The sequence below is a fragment of the Alternaria hordeiaustralica genome (genome assembly GCF_023758085.1).
Source record: "Alternaria hordeiaustralica strain BMP 2776 chromosome Unknown scaffold_8, whole genome shotgun sequence".
NCBI lineage: Eukaryota > Fungi > Ascomycota > Dothideomycetes > Pleosporales > Pleosporaceae > Alternaria > Alternaria hordeiaustralica.
This window is the reverse complement of record NW_026056780.1, coordinates 630,073-645,477: the sequence shown is the minus strand read 5'-3', so window position 1 is coordinate 645,477 and position 15,405 is coordinate 630,073. Positions and strand designations below refer to the sequence as shown.

The 15,405-nt window shown below is 49.5% G+C and overlaps 4 protein-coding genes across 4 annotated transcripts; 1 reads left to right on the top strand and 3 right to left on the bottom strand.

Moving 5' to 3' along the window:
* Positions 1-129: 129 nt before the first annotated feature.
* J4E84_005070 (uncharacterized protein) lies at positions 130-3,722 on the bottom strand (the record flags this gene model as incomplete). The annotated part of the gene is made up of 6 exons (XM_049387670.1): positions 130-1,331; positions 1,386-1,647; positions 1,696-2,189; positions 2,279-3,033; positions 3,086-3,372; positions 3,606-3,722. The coding sequence occupies 6 exons, from the start codon at positions 3,720-3,722 to the stop codon at positions 130-132; spliced, it is 3,117 nt and encodes a 1,038-aa protein (XP_049244648.1).
* A 727-nt stretch (positions 3,723-4,449) lies between these two features.
* On the top strand, positions 4,450-7,319 carry J4E84_005069 (uncharacterized protein; the record flags this gene model as incomplete). The annotated part of the gene is made up of 6 exons (XM_049387669.1): positions 4,450-4,479; positions 4,527-4,960; positions 5,008-5,028; positions 5,595-5,611; positions 5,670-6,861; positions 6,914-7,319. The coding sequence occupies 6 exons, from the start codon at positions 4,450-4,452 to the stop codon at positions 7,317-7,319; spliced, it is 2,100 nt and encodes a 699-aa protein (XP_049244647.1).
* Positions 7,320-7,879: 560 nt separating this feature from the next.
* On the bottom strand, positions 7,880-9,604 carry J4E84_005068 (uncharacterized protein; the record flags this gene model as incomplete). The annotated part of the gene is made up of 3 exons (XM_049387668.1): positions 7,880-7,953; positions 8,062-9,057; positions 9,106-9,604. 3 exons carry the CDS (start codon positions 9,602-9,604, stop codon positions 7,880-7,882), a joined length of 1,569 nt encoding a protein of 522 aa, XP_049244646.1.
* A 1,496-nt stretch (positions 9,605-11,100) lies between these two features.
* Positions 11,101-13,551, bottom strand: J4E84_005067 (uncharacterized protein; the record flags this gene model as incomplete). The annotated part of the gene is made up of 1 exon (XM_049387667.1): positions 11,101-13,551. One exon carries the CDS (start codon positions 13,549-13,551, stop codon positions 11,101-11,103), a length of 2,451 nt encoding a protein of 816 aa, XP_049244645.1.
* Positions 13,552-15,405: the final 1,854 nt, after the last annotated feature.

The window sequence follows — 15,405 nt, the reverse complement described above, 5'->3', positions numbered from 1 at the left end:
GTTTCTTGAACACCATGCTCGTCTACTCAGCTTTTTTCATCAAATCCTCAGCGCAGTCGATACAAAGATGTCATTCCATCGTACTTGATGATCAAAGCATACCTAGGTAGACCGTTACTCTCCACGAACCTAAGTGTAAAGTTCCTCAGTAAGCGCATTCAACCCCATCCCCTCCTGCGCAATATCCTCTTCCTTCAAGAAAAGCAGCGGCATCTCCACCAAATTCCCCTTAATCGTGCTCAGCACCTCCTTAACCTCCCTGACACCCTGTTCGCCCTGGGGAAAGTTCTCCGCAACAACATGACCCCACTTGTACAAGCTCGGCTTCTTGTTCTCCTTGGCCTTTTGGTCCTGGCCGAAGAAACGCGAGTAGTACTCGTCGTATTGCTTCCAGTTCTTGACTTCGTCGCTGGGGACAGGGTGGAAGATTTTGCCAAAGGCTTGCGTGTTGGTGTGGGCGCGCCAGTTCCAGAGGGCCTGGAAGTCGTCGGAGAGGGGGTCGGCGACTTGGAGGTCTTCGGGGGAGCCCCAGTCGTATTGGTTGGGGACGCCGATGGGTTGGTAGTTGGCGTCTGGGCGTTCCATATCCTGGGGCTTGAGTAGACCGAGATGCTTCCTGAAAAGCTCTCTGCGGAGACTGGCTGCAAACTCAGATGCGCGGTAGGGACGGCCGTCCATGTATGAATCGACGGTCTTGGGGTCTTGGATGATGATTGCAATCTCGGAGTCGTGGTCGCCGAGCTGGGAGCGGTCGTTGAGGTTGGCTGAACCGCAGATGACGATTTGGTCGTCGGCAATGAGAAGCTTGCTGTGGATGTATAGCTCCTCAGATACGAAGGCGTCCATCTCATTTTCAGCAGAGCCCTCCCAAGGTACACGACGGATGTCTTCTCCGCCAAGCATGTAGCACTCGCTGACGGTGTCCCAGCGCCCATCGCCAAGGCCTTGTCGGCCACCGATCTTGACAGCTTCCTGCTGGTAGCGGTTGTAATCATCGGGCCTACCTTGACTCTGGGGACCAGCATCGTACTGCTGGTGTCCTGAGGGAGGGCGACCGGAGCCGTCCATCTCATACACTCCATACTCCTGGGTGGGTGGTGGGCGGTAGGCTTCGTAGCCACGTGCGTTATCGTGCGCTGCATCGTAGCCTTCCTGAGCCTGGTTGTAAGAAACGCCGCTGCGTTGCTCCGCCTCCTTCATGACCGAGCTGGAGTTGATGCGATCGTAACTGCGGAGGTTGTAGAAGCGGATGTAATCCATCGGGTTGAATCCAGCTCTAGCGATCTCCTCATAGATGGAGTGACCACCACGGTTGATGGAGTCATACTGGACTGTAAGACATCATAGTCAGCATAGCACATACGGAAGAGCCGACTCAGACTTACACTCCATGATAGCTCGAGTACCCAATGCCTCGTCGAGCTTCAAGTCTCCAGCAAAGGCAGGCACTGCAGGAATCATAACGATCATCTTGTACTTCTCGCCGTTTCGTGCAGCACGAACAATGCGCTCAACCATGGCCGCACCGATCTTGTTCTTGATCGGCTTCTGTTGATCGCCGGTAGCAGTGATAAAGAACTGGTTCTCAATGTAGATGAAGTGCTTGCTGTTTTTGATGATCTCACAGTAAGCATTTTGGATGGAATGCTAGCAAACTTGTCAGTGTTCATCCTCTCAGTCAGACATACTACTAACCTCAGTAGTGACTAGGTTGTGGCTCCATTTGGCCGAACTGCGGGCAATCTGGCAGTCCACCCCACCCTTCTGAGAGCTGTGTTCTGCGTGCGACTGTTGTTGACCGTACTGTCCATGTTCTTGGCCACCGTACTGCTCAAATTTACTCTGCATCTTCTGGCGAAGATGTCCACCAGCACCGTGTCCAAACAGCCCTCGCTCACCCTCCTCTTCACGACCAAATCCGCGCTCACCCTCTTCTTCGCCTTCCAATCCTCGCTGTTGCATCGAAGGTGCCTGTTGAGCTCCGCTGCCGGTGTCTGGTAACCTGGTGTATCTGGAAGATTTGTGAGAATACTTCTCGTCGTAGATGAAGTTCCAACGTTGGGCAAAGTGAGTACGAAGATCCTGTACTACAGGACCGGAGAGACACAGCGCTACATCAGACCATCCCATGCGAGAGCTTTGGGTCCTGTCGAGTTTGTTGTTCTCCCAGTGGGTCACGTCTTGGAAGTCTACTCAGTGTCAGCAAACATCACCGCCTCGTGTAGGAAGAGACCGCCTATCTGCCGTCTGACAGCCCTAGAGCACGACGATGACTTACCTAGCATACGAGCGTTGTTGAAGTCTTGACCTGGGAACACGATTCGGTCGATGTTGCCGGGATGCGCGTCAGCAATTGCGTGCTGGTTAGTGTCCCAACGACCGTAGCAAAGATCCAATCCTCCCATGAATGCGATATGACCGTCAATCAGGCAAAGCTTCTCGTGATGAGCCCAGTACATGACAGTACCCTCGTGAGCACCATAGATCGCCTTTAAACCGTCTCCAGGAAGCTGGGCAAGCTTTGCAGGTGTGAAGGACATGTTCTTCATCGACGCAAAGAAGGATGACTGCAGTACCGCCGCATCTGGCAAATGGTCGGGGTGTCGGAAGACACCAATGTTGGGGTGGAGGTCCTCCAAGTGGTGTTTGGTATGCGACGAGGAGACTGTAATAGGAGGGGCAATCAGCGGATCTGTCTTTTCCCACTCTTCAAGACTTTTGAATATAACATCTAGGCCGACCCGCGTAAGGCCTTTGGTAAACCTATCCGTCGAACTCGGTAAAAGAGAATGAAGATAGTCTGGTAATGTTGGATTCAAAAACTTACGAGTCAGAGCTTGCGTGACCTCCTTGTACACGATGATGTTGACCTTGACACCGCGTTCTGCTGCCGCATGCAGCAATCGGTCGACCCGGTACTGCTGGTTCTTGGCGGGCGGTCGGCGAAGATACAGCTCGGGAGAGAGCCACCAGTCGAGGATCCAGATCGACTCTTTAGCGCGCTCCAAAGCTATGGAGACAGCATACATGTAGCTACGGATGTCAATTGCCAACTCAGATATTTAATTGGCCGCTCAAAACTTACCTGCAGCCGTCAACATACCACTTGGTCTCGTTGCCATGTCGTTCAGGCGCGAAGCTCAAGAAGCGGTGTTGTTGATGGTACTCTTGCCCAGGCTGTGGCTGCCCGCCCTGTTGGCCCTGCTGGCCCTGCTGTTGAAATGTGCCCGGCGGGGGCTTTTGTGCGTTATCATCGCCGGATATGGCATCCTTGAGGTCGGAAACGAAGCCGTGGAGAGGGTCGTGGATCTTCTTGAAGAACGACATACCGCCGCTGCCCTGGTTGGAGGATGAAGAGGCGGGCTGGTTGTTCTGTGGTGCTAAGGTTAGGAATTTGTAGATCCAAGACAAGCTTCTAGATACGCGTCCTGTCCCTGCAGCAAGCTAGGCGGTGTAGAATAGGAACGCAAGATACGCGAAGACAGTGAATGACGAGGCAGCCCGGCGCTATGACTGTCGGGTAGTGGGGCAATTCCACTTCCTCAACGACGCGATACACAGGGAGCGTACAATGACCGCATGGCGTTTCAAAGAAATGTACTGACCTCTTTTTTGCCAAAGCCAAAACGCCGACCCATGTCGCCTATAAGGCCGCGATCTCCCTCGTCGCCCTCCTGCCCATGGTAGTCGCCATATGCCAGATCATCGTCTCGGCGAGACATTGTGCCGGACTGAGGCTTCTGGTTGTTTGCCACTCAGCGCGAAGGATGTAAAGTGGACGGGGTGTGCTGGAGCTTCAGAGTTGGAGCTTGAGGCCGAATTGACCCCGCGTCATCATCTCAGCGCGACGGACCACGCACATCCAATGCAGGGAAGCCCGAGCGTGCGAGCTGAACATGTGAAACAGACACCAATGAAGTGTGCGCACCCTGATTTCCGTCTCTGCTGGCCAGGCGCGTACCGGCACTAGGATCCAGGATGCAGCCCCTCATAGCCCTGGAGTACCCCACCATGTACGGAGCTTCCCCCTCTTTTGACAGCTTCGCCATGCTGCGCGACATGTGGTGGTAGCAGTTCAACCACGATATCGCATTGCGAACACCAAAGAGAACTGTAATAGAGCTTTCCTAGATGGTACAAAGCGCCCGCTCAAGAGTCCACACAACTTGTGGGCCGCATGGAGATGCGGCAGACGCACATGGATGACGTACCCTTGTATCATCGGCTGCTTGAGAGCGGTTCGGTAGCTGGAGAGCTCCTCTTCTTATCTGCCCACGTCGTTACACAACATCGTTGACATAGCCGTCTCCTCAATTTCCTATATCTTTCGCAATGGCTTTCTCATCTCGTCTTGCGCTTTCTGCTAGGTTGGCAACTCGCGCATTTGGATCTGTACGACCTGCTGTCCCTCTCGCAGCTACCCGTTGCTTCCACTCCACGCCCATCGCCATGACGCAACACCCAATTGCTACTTTGAACGTAAGGAGAGAACGAATCTTTGTCGGGCGACGCTAACAATCGCATAGGAAGAACTCATCCCTCGTCTGCCTCCCTCCTCCCCGACCCTCTTCGAAGCAAAGAAGAAGAAGAACCTCTCTTTCGAAGCTATCGCAAAGCACGTCGGACGCGATGAAGTAGCAATTGCCGCTCTCTTTTACGGTCAAGCCATGGCATCCGCCGAGGACATCAAGAAGCTGTCTGAAATTCTAGAGATTGACGCTGGGCTGATCGAATCGCTTGGAGGCTTCCCTAACCGAGGCAGCACGCTCGACATGCCACCAAAGGACCCGACCATCTACCGCCTATACGAGATTGTACAGAACTACGGACAGGCGTACAAGGCGGTTATGCACGAGAAGTTCGGTGACGGCATCATGAGTGCCATTTCCTTCAGCACCAAAGTAGAGAAGGAGACGGATGACAAGGGCGAGTGGGCCAAGATCACGCTGAGGGGCAAATGGTATGTGATAGTGCATGTATCCTCGACGGTTACTGACAGACTTCTAGGCTACCATACTCGCGATTTTAGTCGCACTGTAATAGCAACCAAAGATGTGATCCATGCCAAGTATAGTCTCTTGTAATTGTGGTTCTTTGTGTCAATACTTGTTCTGTTCGAGTATCGTGTCGTGTTTGAAGTGCTGCGATTCTTGCCGTGGGATCCGTGCTTGTTGTTCATGGTGGGGTTGTTGTTGATCTATGGTGCAGCTTCCTAGGTGAGAGCGCAAACCCACCGCTCTTGCCCATAATCTCCCTCACCTGCCATGCCTGCCTAACTCATCCTCACCCCGCTAGCCTTACCCTAGCTACATAAACACCTCGAGCTACAAGAATCCAACCCTTCAACACCACCATCTTTTCTGCGTCCACCACGACCAATCTCTTCCTTCAGCACACGGTCGATCCATACAAACGTCTCTCACTCCTGGGAAAAACACTTAGTCAACAGACAATTCCCTACTGGTATCTCGCGGCACGCTGCTCGTCCTGACAGGAGAGAAGCTTTGACGGCTGCGCACATACGTCACCTTTACTGGTACTACTATACAACCAGGGCTGCCAATCAAACAAGCGTACCCAAGGCGACAACCTAGTTTGTCCGCACGCGCAGGTGAGCGCAGCTTCAATACCGCGGTCTTTGCTTGCCTTGAGACTGACTTCGCACATAGTAGAAACGAGTCAAGCTCGTACCTCCAAGAACCACCCCCACGAACTCACAAGAGTCGATCACGACCACGAAGCCAAGATGCCAGCCACACTTGAGCCAATCCGACGCGTCAAGTGTACTTACAAAGACTGCAACATGTCTTTCGAGACGGAGAAGATCATGAAGAATCATAAGAAGAACACTGATGAACACGAGTACTGTCACAAGTGTGACGAAGACTTCGATACCTTCGAGGACTACGCCATGCACAAGATCACGCGTCCAGAAGAGCACAACCTGGCATGCCGTGTCTGCGGTGACGAGTTCAAGAGCAAGTCAGGCCTGAAGCGCCACATCGAGCTCAACCACAGAGTCGACCAGAAGCTCACCTGCATCGGCTGCCAGAAGTCGTTCTACCGCGCATGCCTCTTCATCGAGCATCTTGAGTTCGGCCACTGCGACGTCATTCCAGCACAGCAGTTCCAAGGCCATATCGTCCACAAACATTTGATTGCGGATTTGTTGGACGGCGGCGAGCAATACCTTCGTTTTCTGCAGAAGACATCCAAGTACGAGGCAGCCATTGACAATGATGATCCGACTGGAGTCGACCTCACTGATGATCATTTCGGCGCCGAGCATGAGATCGAAGAGGTCAAGTACGAGGCGATCAAGCCCGATAAACCCGAACACGAGGATGTTCCAGTCTTCTACGGCCGGTATCCTCCTCTTCCCTCTCAAGCCAAATCCATTCCGGACGTGGACGCGGCAATCGCACCGATGATGAGTGGAATCTCTCTTAACGGAGATGTCGACAATGACTCCGATTGTTCAACAGCCGTCGGATCTCCTGTCGTCACTGGCTATCCTGCACGTACTAGTTCTCATCTCGGACACTCTCATCAAGGCCAAAGTTGCTCTTCTGCACATGGCGATTCCGCGGCTCAGAGCTCAAACACCCAGTCCTCCAGTCGCCAGACCAAGATCTGGGGCTCTCGCAAGGGCAAGACAACGAGCTCAGTACTATTCCCCAACGCCAAGCCCAAGGCCCCTCCCAGCGACTTCTCCATCTCCGCCCACGACGAGATCATGGAAAAGGAACACGGTCGCAACATCTTCAGCTTTCGGTTCTGGGATCCCATGAGCGACGACTGGAATCCCGAGCGCTTCTGGGACCCCATCGTCAACAAGTACTACTGTCCCTTCATCTGCGAGTAAGTCCATCATGCCATCCTTAGTCCTCTTCCCTCGCTAACCCTTCCCCAGACAGTCTTTCCCCATATCCAGCGACCTCCACACGCACATTCTCGGCGACCATCGCATAACCCGCATGAAATGCCCAAAGTGCCTCAAATACTTCAAGTCCGCCACCGCGCTAATGGCGCACTGCGAGTCGCGCGGAGCCCGTTGCAACATCAACCAGACGGACAACTTCAACAACTTCCTCGACCGCATGTCTGGAGGCTTCCTGGGTGTCAATGAGAAGATTCGGCCTGATCACCTTAATACGCGTTCTGTTATGATACAGAACTCGGAGACGGGCCATATGGAGCTGTACAAGCCGCCGGTTGCGAGCTATCTCCAGTATGAGGTTACGACGCCCCCGGATTGGAAGGAACCGGTTAGGCAGGGTGTGACGATTGGGGGCATGGGCGGGGGATCGCGGTGGTGAAGTGAGGTGATGGTGGTGCGGTAGGGATGGGATGGAGTTTGTGTATGTGGCTTTGGTGACAAAAACCCTAGGAGGAGATTGATTGCCTCAGGGACCAGTCGGTATCTGGTGAATTGCACATGGCAATATCACGGTGGCACTAGTTTTCATTTCCCCTAATCGGAGTGCTTTACTGTGCTCTCCCGGGTCGATCAATCATGATGATATGTAGAGAAAAATGTACCCAACTTGACAACACAAAAATGCAGTTTTCCAAAGCACCTCATACAAGAAATAACCTAAACAGGCCGGGAGTCTACATCGACACCAGGCCACCTATCTTGTATGATTTCACGTTAATGTAGGCTGCAGGCCTGTTCAGCTTTTTTCTTGGTTGACATGAAAGTTGAATACTTGGTAACTAAACTCTCGCTATTCCTGGATGCAAGAGGCCGTTGATTGTAAACCACACAATTCACATCTCATCTTTATCTCAGCTAACCCACTCCCGCATCTACATAATCCGACCCACCGCCATCTCCGCCATCATATTAGGCAAATGACTTGGATTCAAACTCCGCTTACTCGGCGCGTCCGTCGTCGTAAGATTGAGGCTTCCCATGTCGCACCATGAGACTCCATTTGTGGTAATAGGCTGTTGGGAAGAATGTCGTTAGCAAACCATATCTTTTGCCAGATACAACCCAAGATGGGACATGGATAGAACGGGGCATAGAACTTACCAAACAGCTCAAATGCTTACACCAACTACACGTATTCCGCCACTCATAAAAGTTTCTCAACAGGAGGATAAATCCGATAAACACCGCTACCAGGCCGCCCGCACGGACAAGCCACCACGCCCACCAGAGCGGCTTCCTCCCCTTGAAGAAGCCCACGGGCTGCTTCGCAAACGCCGTAATCTTGCTATTGCTGGTTTTAGGTTTACTGCCCTCATCTCCGTCCGCGCCAATCGACGCAGAATGGGCTAGCGGTGCCGTATCTACAGTCGCATACGGGGGTTCACTCTGGCCCGTGCGTGCGCGCAGCGATTCGGGAGAGTGGATGATACAGATACCTAGTACGATGCCCATGAGGAACCCGCCGATGTGGGAGAAATTGTCCAGGCCGGGGAGTAGACCGATGACGAAAGCGATGGCCATGTCGAGGAGGAGGAAGAGGAGGTCTTTGACGGGGCTGCGGCGTGTAGACCAATTGTACAGTAAATCCAGCATGGTGAGTGCGAGGACGCCGAAGAGGGATCCAGATGCACCGACGGAGGTAATGCCGTCGGGGGCGTAGTTGCCGCCGAGCACGAAACCGAAGATGCCAGCGGAGAAGTATACGAGTGCGAAGCGGAGGGGGCCGATTTCCTTTTCCATGTCGCGGCCTAGAGTCCACTGGAGGAGCATGTTGAAGCCGATGTGAATGAGTCCTGCGTGTAGGAAAATAGGTGTGATGAAGCGCCACCATTGGTTGGGTTCGTGGCTGCGGTCTTTGAAGTCTGTGACGGAGGTTTGGTCGGGGACGCCGCTGCCCATGCCGCAGAGTTCGGCGAGGGTGCATTTGTTGTCTGTGAGGGTCGTCGTGTTGGGGCAGGGCCAGTCTACGACGGGGCCAGGTTGCGCTTCGATGACGCGCTTGATGTTGTGCATGCAGGGTGTGAAGCGCGCGCCCATGTTGATGAGGACGTAGGGCGAGGGGCCGATCATGATGTTGAAGTTGGGTTTCGTTTGGATGGGGCTGCCTGTTAACATGCCTGGAGGTTGTTAGTCTGTTTCTATACTCTGACAGATGCCAGACGTACCATTCTTGATCAGTTCTCCCACGAATACACCGACTTGCACCGCCGTAAGAATATACACAACCCACGTCACCCGTCCACTAAACATGCCTTTCTTCTTTTTACTCTTTCTCCGCCTCGGTTCTACGCCCATGCCGTAGTACTCTGGGTCGCCATTATACCGCGTCGGACTGCTGCCATCCATCTTCGGTTGGTTCTGAAGCGGTATTGCGTTCTGGTCGGCAAACGGGTCTGGTTGCCGCGCGTACGGGTCGTTGATGTGTGCCGTCGAGCTATATTGTGTGGGAGGTTGGTACGAGGTATTGGAATACGATGTATCGATGGGATAGCCGCCGAGGGCTCCACTGCTTGCGGTTTGGGTTGGGTAGGGCCGGTCGCCAAAGGGCGTGCTGACGGGCGAGATGGAATGCTGGGTGTGGTTGCTGGGTATCGGTGGCAGAGGCCCATCGTTCCTGTCATGCGACTGCCCTTGGGTGTTGCCGTAGTAGTCGTTGGCCGCCATGATGGGCAGGCACTTGTGGTATTAGGAAGGCGCGAAGGTGCACAACTCGATGCGCAAGAGTAGCGGGGGTACGTCGTGTGCAAGGGCGCAATACAGGTGAGGTCGACTCTGTCGAACAATGAAGTTGTGGGGTAGACGAAGGGTTTGGCCTTGCTTAAGCTGGGGGGCGTGCGACGACTCGTCGTCTCCGGAACAAGCCTCGCGCAAGCCTTGTGTAAGTCCAGGGGTTCCTTCGGCGTCTCGGAAACACGAAAGAGGAACGAGAAGAACAGGTTAATTCAGAAAACTCAGGCACCCGCTGTTATATGCACCAACGCCAGCACACAACGCAGCAACGAAGCGAATGTAGGAAACGAGAGGCTAAGAGTTGCGGTCGCCTAAAGCTTGCTCTTTCTATAGTCTATAGAGATTACGTGCATAGAAGCCTATTAGATAAGGACATATCTTAGTAAACTTTGTCTTTAGCTACCTAGCCTTAATCTATACTTAAAAAGACTTAATTACTAGCCTCTCTAGTCTTATCTTATAAAACTTTAAATATACTACTATAGCTAAGCTACTGCTGCTACTATTACTAAGCTACTATGCCTTTTTTATTTACTAAGGTTATGCTCTTTCTTATAAAGCTTATATCTTAAGAAGACCTAAGTCTTTACGTTGTAGAATAGCTTAATACTTTTATTTTATAGCTTTTGCTAATAAAATAGAGCTATATTTATCTTACTTACTAGAACTATATTAATAACGCTAAACTAGAGCCTCTTGCCTATAAGTTTAACAACTAAGAGCGCCTATTTATTTGTACTTACACTAATTATAAGCTTAAGATAGCTTGCTTTTACTAAGATAACATAGTAGTTATAAGGTAGAATAGAATTACTAAGTTAGAATAGGTAGATTAGTATAGCCTAGTCTTAGGGTTAGAATACTAGAAGTCTAAAAGCTAGAGCTCTACAAACTAGAAGTCTAGAAATTTAAGCTAAAGGCTCTACAACTCTTTGCCACAAGTTTGCGTATGCAGAGGCCGACCGGGGCTCAGAAAGCGAGTGATGCGCAACTCAGCCCCAGCTGTGGAACCGGTAAAGGATGCTGTACCCTACAACCTAGCGTCTAAGCGGCGATCTGTGGCGTAGACGTGCTAATAATAACTGCCGCGCACCTTGGAGTCACTGACATACACTGAATTGACGTAGAAAGTGGCGATGTGAATGTAGGATGTATCTAGTTTTACTTGTCGCATTTTGGCGACTGCGCGCTGGCATGGAACCACGTGCAAACCCCTGGAGCTTGTGGCAGTTACCGTTGCGCTGCTGCAGCCACTGCGGAAAGTGGAGCTGGCATTCGCACTAAAAGGTATAAGATCCACTTGTTTACGCGGACAGTGAGACATGCGTCACCTACATCATCAGGTCTGCATGCTGATCCCAAGATCCTCTCCTGATGATGCTGATGCAAAATGTGAAGAATATTACTGTATCCAATTCACTCTATCTAGCCTACAACGGCGGTAGGCTCTCTCTGCAATTCGGACACATAAGTCGATATCGCATCCACCCTTCCAGACACCCAGTGTGGAATATGTGCCGACAAGGCGTGACCATGTACTGCCTTCGCTGTAGAATCATACTCGTCCCGCCCATGCCAGCCACGCTGCTCTCATCAGCGCCTGCGGGTATGACAGGGACTTCGATGTCGTTGGCGCAGATACTGCAGTCGAATACTTTTTTGCCTTTCGATTTGGATTCACCTGAGGCTTTGGAGGATTCGCCGTCGGGGGCAGAGGCGTCGATTGTGGTGGGTGAGTCTGTTGATGTTGTGATGTTGAGGGGCATTGTTGCGCCTTCTTCGTCTTCGCGCAGAACGGGGTGGTAGTCGTATGCGGGGGGTGCCCATCCGTCTCTGATGAAGAAGCGTGGACCTAACATCTCCTGGCTCACCAACACTACCACCTGAAACCACACCCACCCGGCCAGGAAACCCATTGCTCTCCAGTCTGTTCTTGAAAACAGTACGTTGTCTTCTTTCATGTAAAAGTACGCTACAGGTGCGATGCGGGCCACGCTCGTTCCTACAACGTAGTCCCAGCGCAGTGCTCGCCGGCAGTTGCGCATGATGTTCCGGTAGATCTGCGGTGCCCAGAATGAGAGGTAAATGAAGGTGATGACGTCGAAGTAAATCGCGCGATACGTCGTGCGAGCTGTCCCGAAATGTATAGTTACAAAGAACAGAACGATGAGCATAAGGCAAAAGCGGCTGTACAGTGCACCAAGCTCGGCCCGGGGATTCGCATTCGTTGTCGTAGCGCCAGCTGGAGTGGGTGTATTGTTTGGACTCGGAGTGAGGTCTTCGTCGGGGTCGTCCTGGTCTGGTGCGATGATGATGGGAGTAGGTGGACGTGGCGGTCGAGCGGCAGTAGCTGGCAAAGGTAAACCGCCATCGGTGGGCGGAGTTGGAGCTGCAGGCTCAGGAGCCGGAGTTGGGGTCGCAGTAGTAGTTGCAGGACTTCGTTGTCGCTCTTGACGGGCTCTCTCCGCTGCTTGCACAGACCAGATATCCATCAAGAAGCGAAGATGGGTCAGTACAGAGAAAAGCGCTATGAACGCGATGCTGTACAGCGCCAACTGTGCCGTACCGAGGAAGAAGTACATGAAGATGAGAATCAAGAATGTGAAGCCATCTCCAAGGGCCATCATAGCAATTGTATAGAAGCTGACCCGGCTGCGCATGGACGGCGTTGCGGTCTCTTTCATCTGCTTAAGAGTGAAGGAAAGTTGGAACGCAAGACTGATGGCAAAAGCGAGGATGCCGTGTCTCGCGCGCACATTGAAATCTTCTGTCTTGGATCCAACCAGGTGCATGGCTTCTGATGGGGGGAAATCTGGAGGACCCTTTGACTCAATCACGAAACCACAATCTGGAGAGAAGCCCACCATGGACATGGCGTGAGGGATATCGTGTGGGATAGGAGCGCCAGTAGGAAAGCGGAGCTCGTGCTCGAGCCAGTCCATGTCGACGTTGGATTGACTTGGAAACTCTTGAAGATACAAGACGAACTCGCAGTGGTGCCCTTGGAACATGCCTTCATTGTTGCCCTCCGCAGCGGATGTCCAGGGGTTCCAGTTCGGGAAGGTTCTCTTCTCTTGCCGGTCTATAGCTTCGTGTATCGTCCAGTTGAGGAATTCTTGAGAGGTCGAGTAGAAGTAAGGAGTAACCTGCAGATGAGGCAAAGCGAAGATGCCCGCGAACCGATCACTCGTAGTAGTCAGAACAGCAGTTCCACTCTTCATAAAGTGAACACCGTGTGCCACAAACTCCCACCAGTTTCCTCCAAAGCTGTCTTTGTCTCCGATGACCACTTTCGCGCTGATCTCAGAGATCGTCTTGTTCGCATTCCTCCGCATCCTGTCTTCCAGCTCTGTGACGTGTATCCGCAACGGTCCACCTGCACCAGTCAGGTTCCTGTCGTATACCGCCATGTTTCCAAAGGGATCGTCGGGTATGGCTGAGGCGTTGCCCATATCGCTGGGATGCCGTATGCGGCTCAGAGGCGAGCGCGTCCATTCTCCTTGCACGTAACCAGACAGGTTCTTGTATACCGGCATGCCAGCTTCCCCCTCCTGCAGCGGTCCATCCAGCATGCCCTTCCACCCATCTCCCAGTAGTCGCTCAGACTGCGCCTTTGCCTTCTGCCTCACTGGGTCCAGCAAGTCCCACGCAAAGCCATCCTCATCCCGCAGCCCAGTGACATTGAGCCACCTGTCCTTCCTTGGGTTGAAATCGCCGTATCGCGTCCGATTAAGGATATCGAGTTGGTAGTATTCGCGCTCGATGAGCTCTCGGTAACGGGTGCGCGCATTGAAGGTTGGCTGTTGCTGTTCGGGCGAGTTGATGAGCAGCAGCAGGATTATAAAGAAGAGAAAGGATCGGGGGTCTCTTCTAGTTTCCATCAGGGCGGCTTCGGTCGTGCATGAGCCGCCATGGAGCGGGTGGATGCAGGCAGGCGGGAATGCAACGGTAGGTAGCGTTGGACGGATGACGTGCGCAGATCCGAGGTCTCGACTCACCAGGATGCAGTCCATCTGACCATGGCTATGCCAAGACATGGCACGCTAGCGAATCGATTCTAGATTGTTCCTTAACTAATCCTAAACCCTTCCTCTCTAAACCTTTAATAACTTTCTTAATACTACTTATTTTAAAAAACTTTTTATTATATAATTATATTTATTAGCAAACTAATTCTATAGCGTAAACTAGTCTAAAAAGAGTAAGGTCTATTACTAGTATATAAAAAGACGTATTTCTAAAAAAGTTAAAATTTTATATTTAGAGGTGCAGGTGTTAGATAAGCTAAGGCTTAGGTTTTTAGCACTACTATCTCTAGTATAGTTAAAGCTTTTAAAATTTAGAGTAGTAAGGTAACTATTTTATAAATACTAATATCTACTAATAGTAGAGAGAATTATAATATAATTATATATTTTTAATAGCTTATAACTAATAGAGCTATAAATTATAAAGTAATAAAATACTAAATTTTTTAGTAAGTAAAATTGTGCTTCTACTATATATATACTCTCTATTCTTATTCTACTACTTATAATAAATTAGAGATCTAAAGACTTATTAAAGATATAAATAGTAGCTTAAATCTAATACTAATATAGTAGAGTAGATTACGCTTATTATATATTACGTAGAGCTAGCGCTTAATAGCTTATTAAGGCTATATAGTGTATAAAGAATAAGAATACTTAATTTAACTATAATATATTAAGTATAACCTTCTTTTATAAATAGTAACTAATATATAACTTAAAGGTCTATAAGCCTATACCTTAGAAAGATTAAGAAAGATACCTAGTATAATAAGTTAGTAGTAATGCGCGCGTATAGTTTAATAGCCTATTAAGACTATAGAGTAATATATAGTTATACTCTAGTAGCTAAACGTCTAAAATAGTTATAAATATATTACTATATAGTATATAAGCTCTAAAAGCTTATTAAGACTATAATATATATAGAATAGCGCTCTAAGAGTATAATAAGTAGAACTATAGTTATAGAAATATTACTATAAAGAAGTAAATATTAGAAATATAGTTATAAAAACTATTATAAAAAAGTAGTAAATATAGAAACTATTATAGAGAAGTAGTAAGAATAGAATAGTATTAGACGTAGAAACTTATAAGTTCTAGATAGCTTTAATAGAGTATTAGACTCTATAAATAGCTATATATAAAGCGTATTATAACTATAGCTCTTAGAAAAATGCTATATTAGAATAATAAGCTAATAAAACGCTAATATAAGATAGAAAGTAAAGTTTAGATATTAGTAGAACTATATCTATAGGCGCTAAATATAGAGATAGCCTTAATAAAGTATTAAAGTATATTCTAGCCTTATTAAAGCCTTAGCTAGAAAAAACGCTATAAAAAGAAAGGCTAATATATACTATAGAACACTATTATAAGTAACTAGTAACTAATATACTATTAAGTTCTACTACGCCTATAATAATAGCTATTATTTTCTAGTTTCTTATTAACTAAGCCTACTTCTATAGTTACGTAATAGCTTCTTACTAGAATACTAGAACCTCTAAGTTCTCTTATACCTTATAAGCTATAACTATAAGTAATATTACTAATACTAATAGGCTTATTAACTCTACTAAAATCTTAGGTATAGAAACTAGCTTTAATGCGTAAGTAAGAAATAAGAAGAAGATATTCTATAACATTAATATATAGAAGATAATATAGATTATTACTATAGCTATTAACTCTATA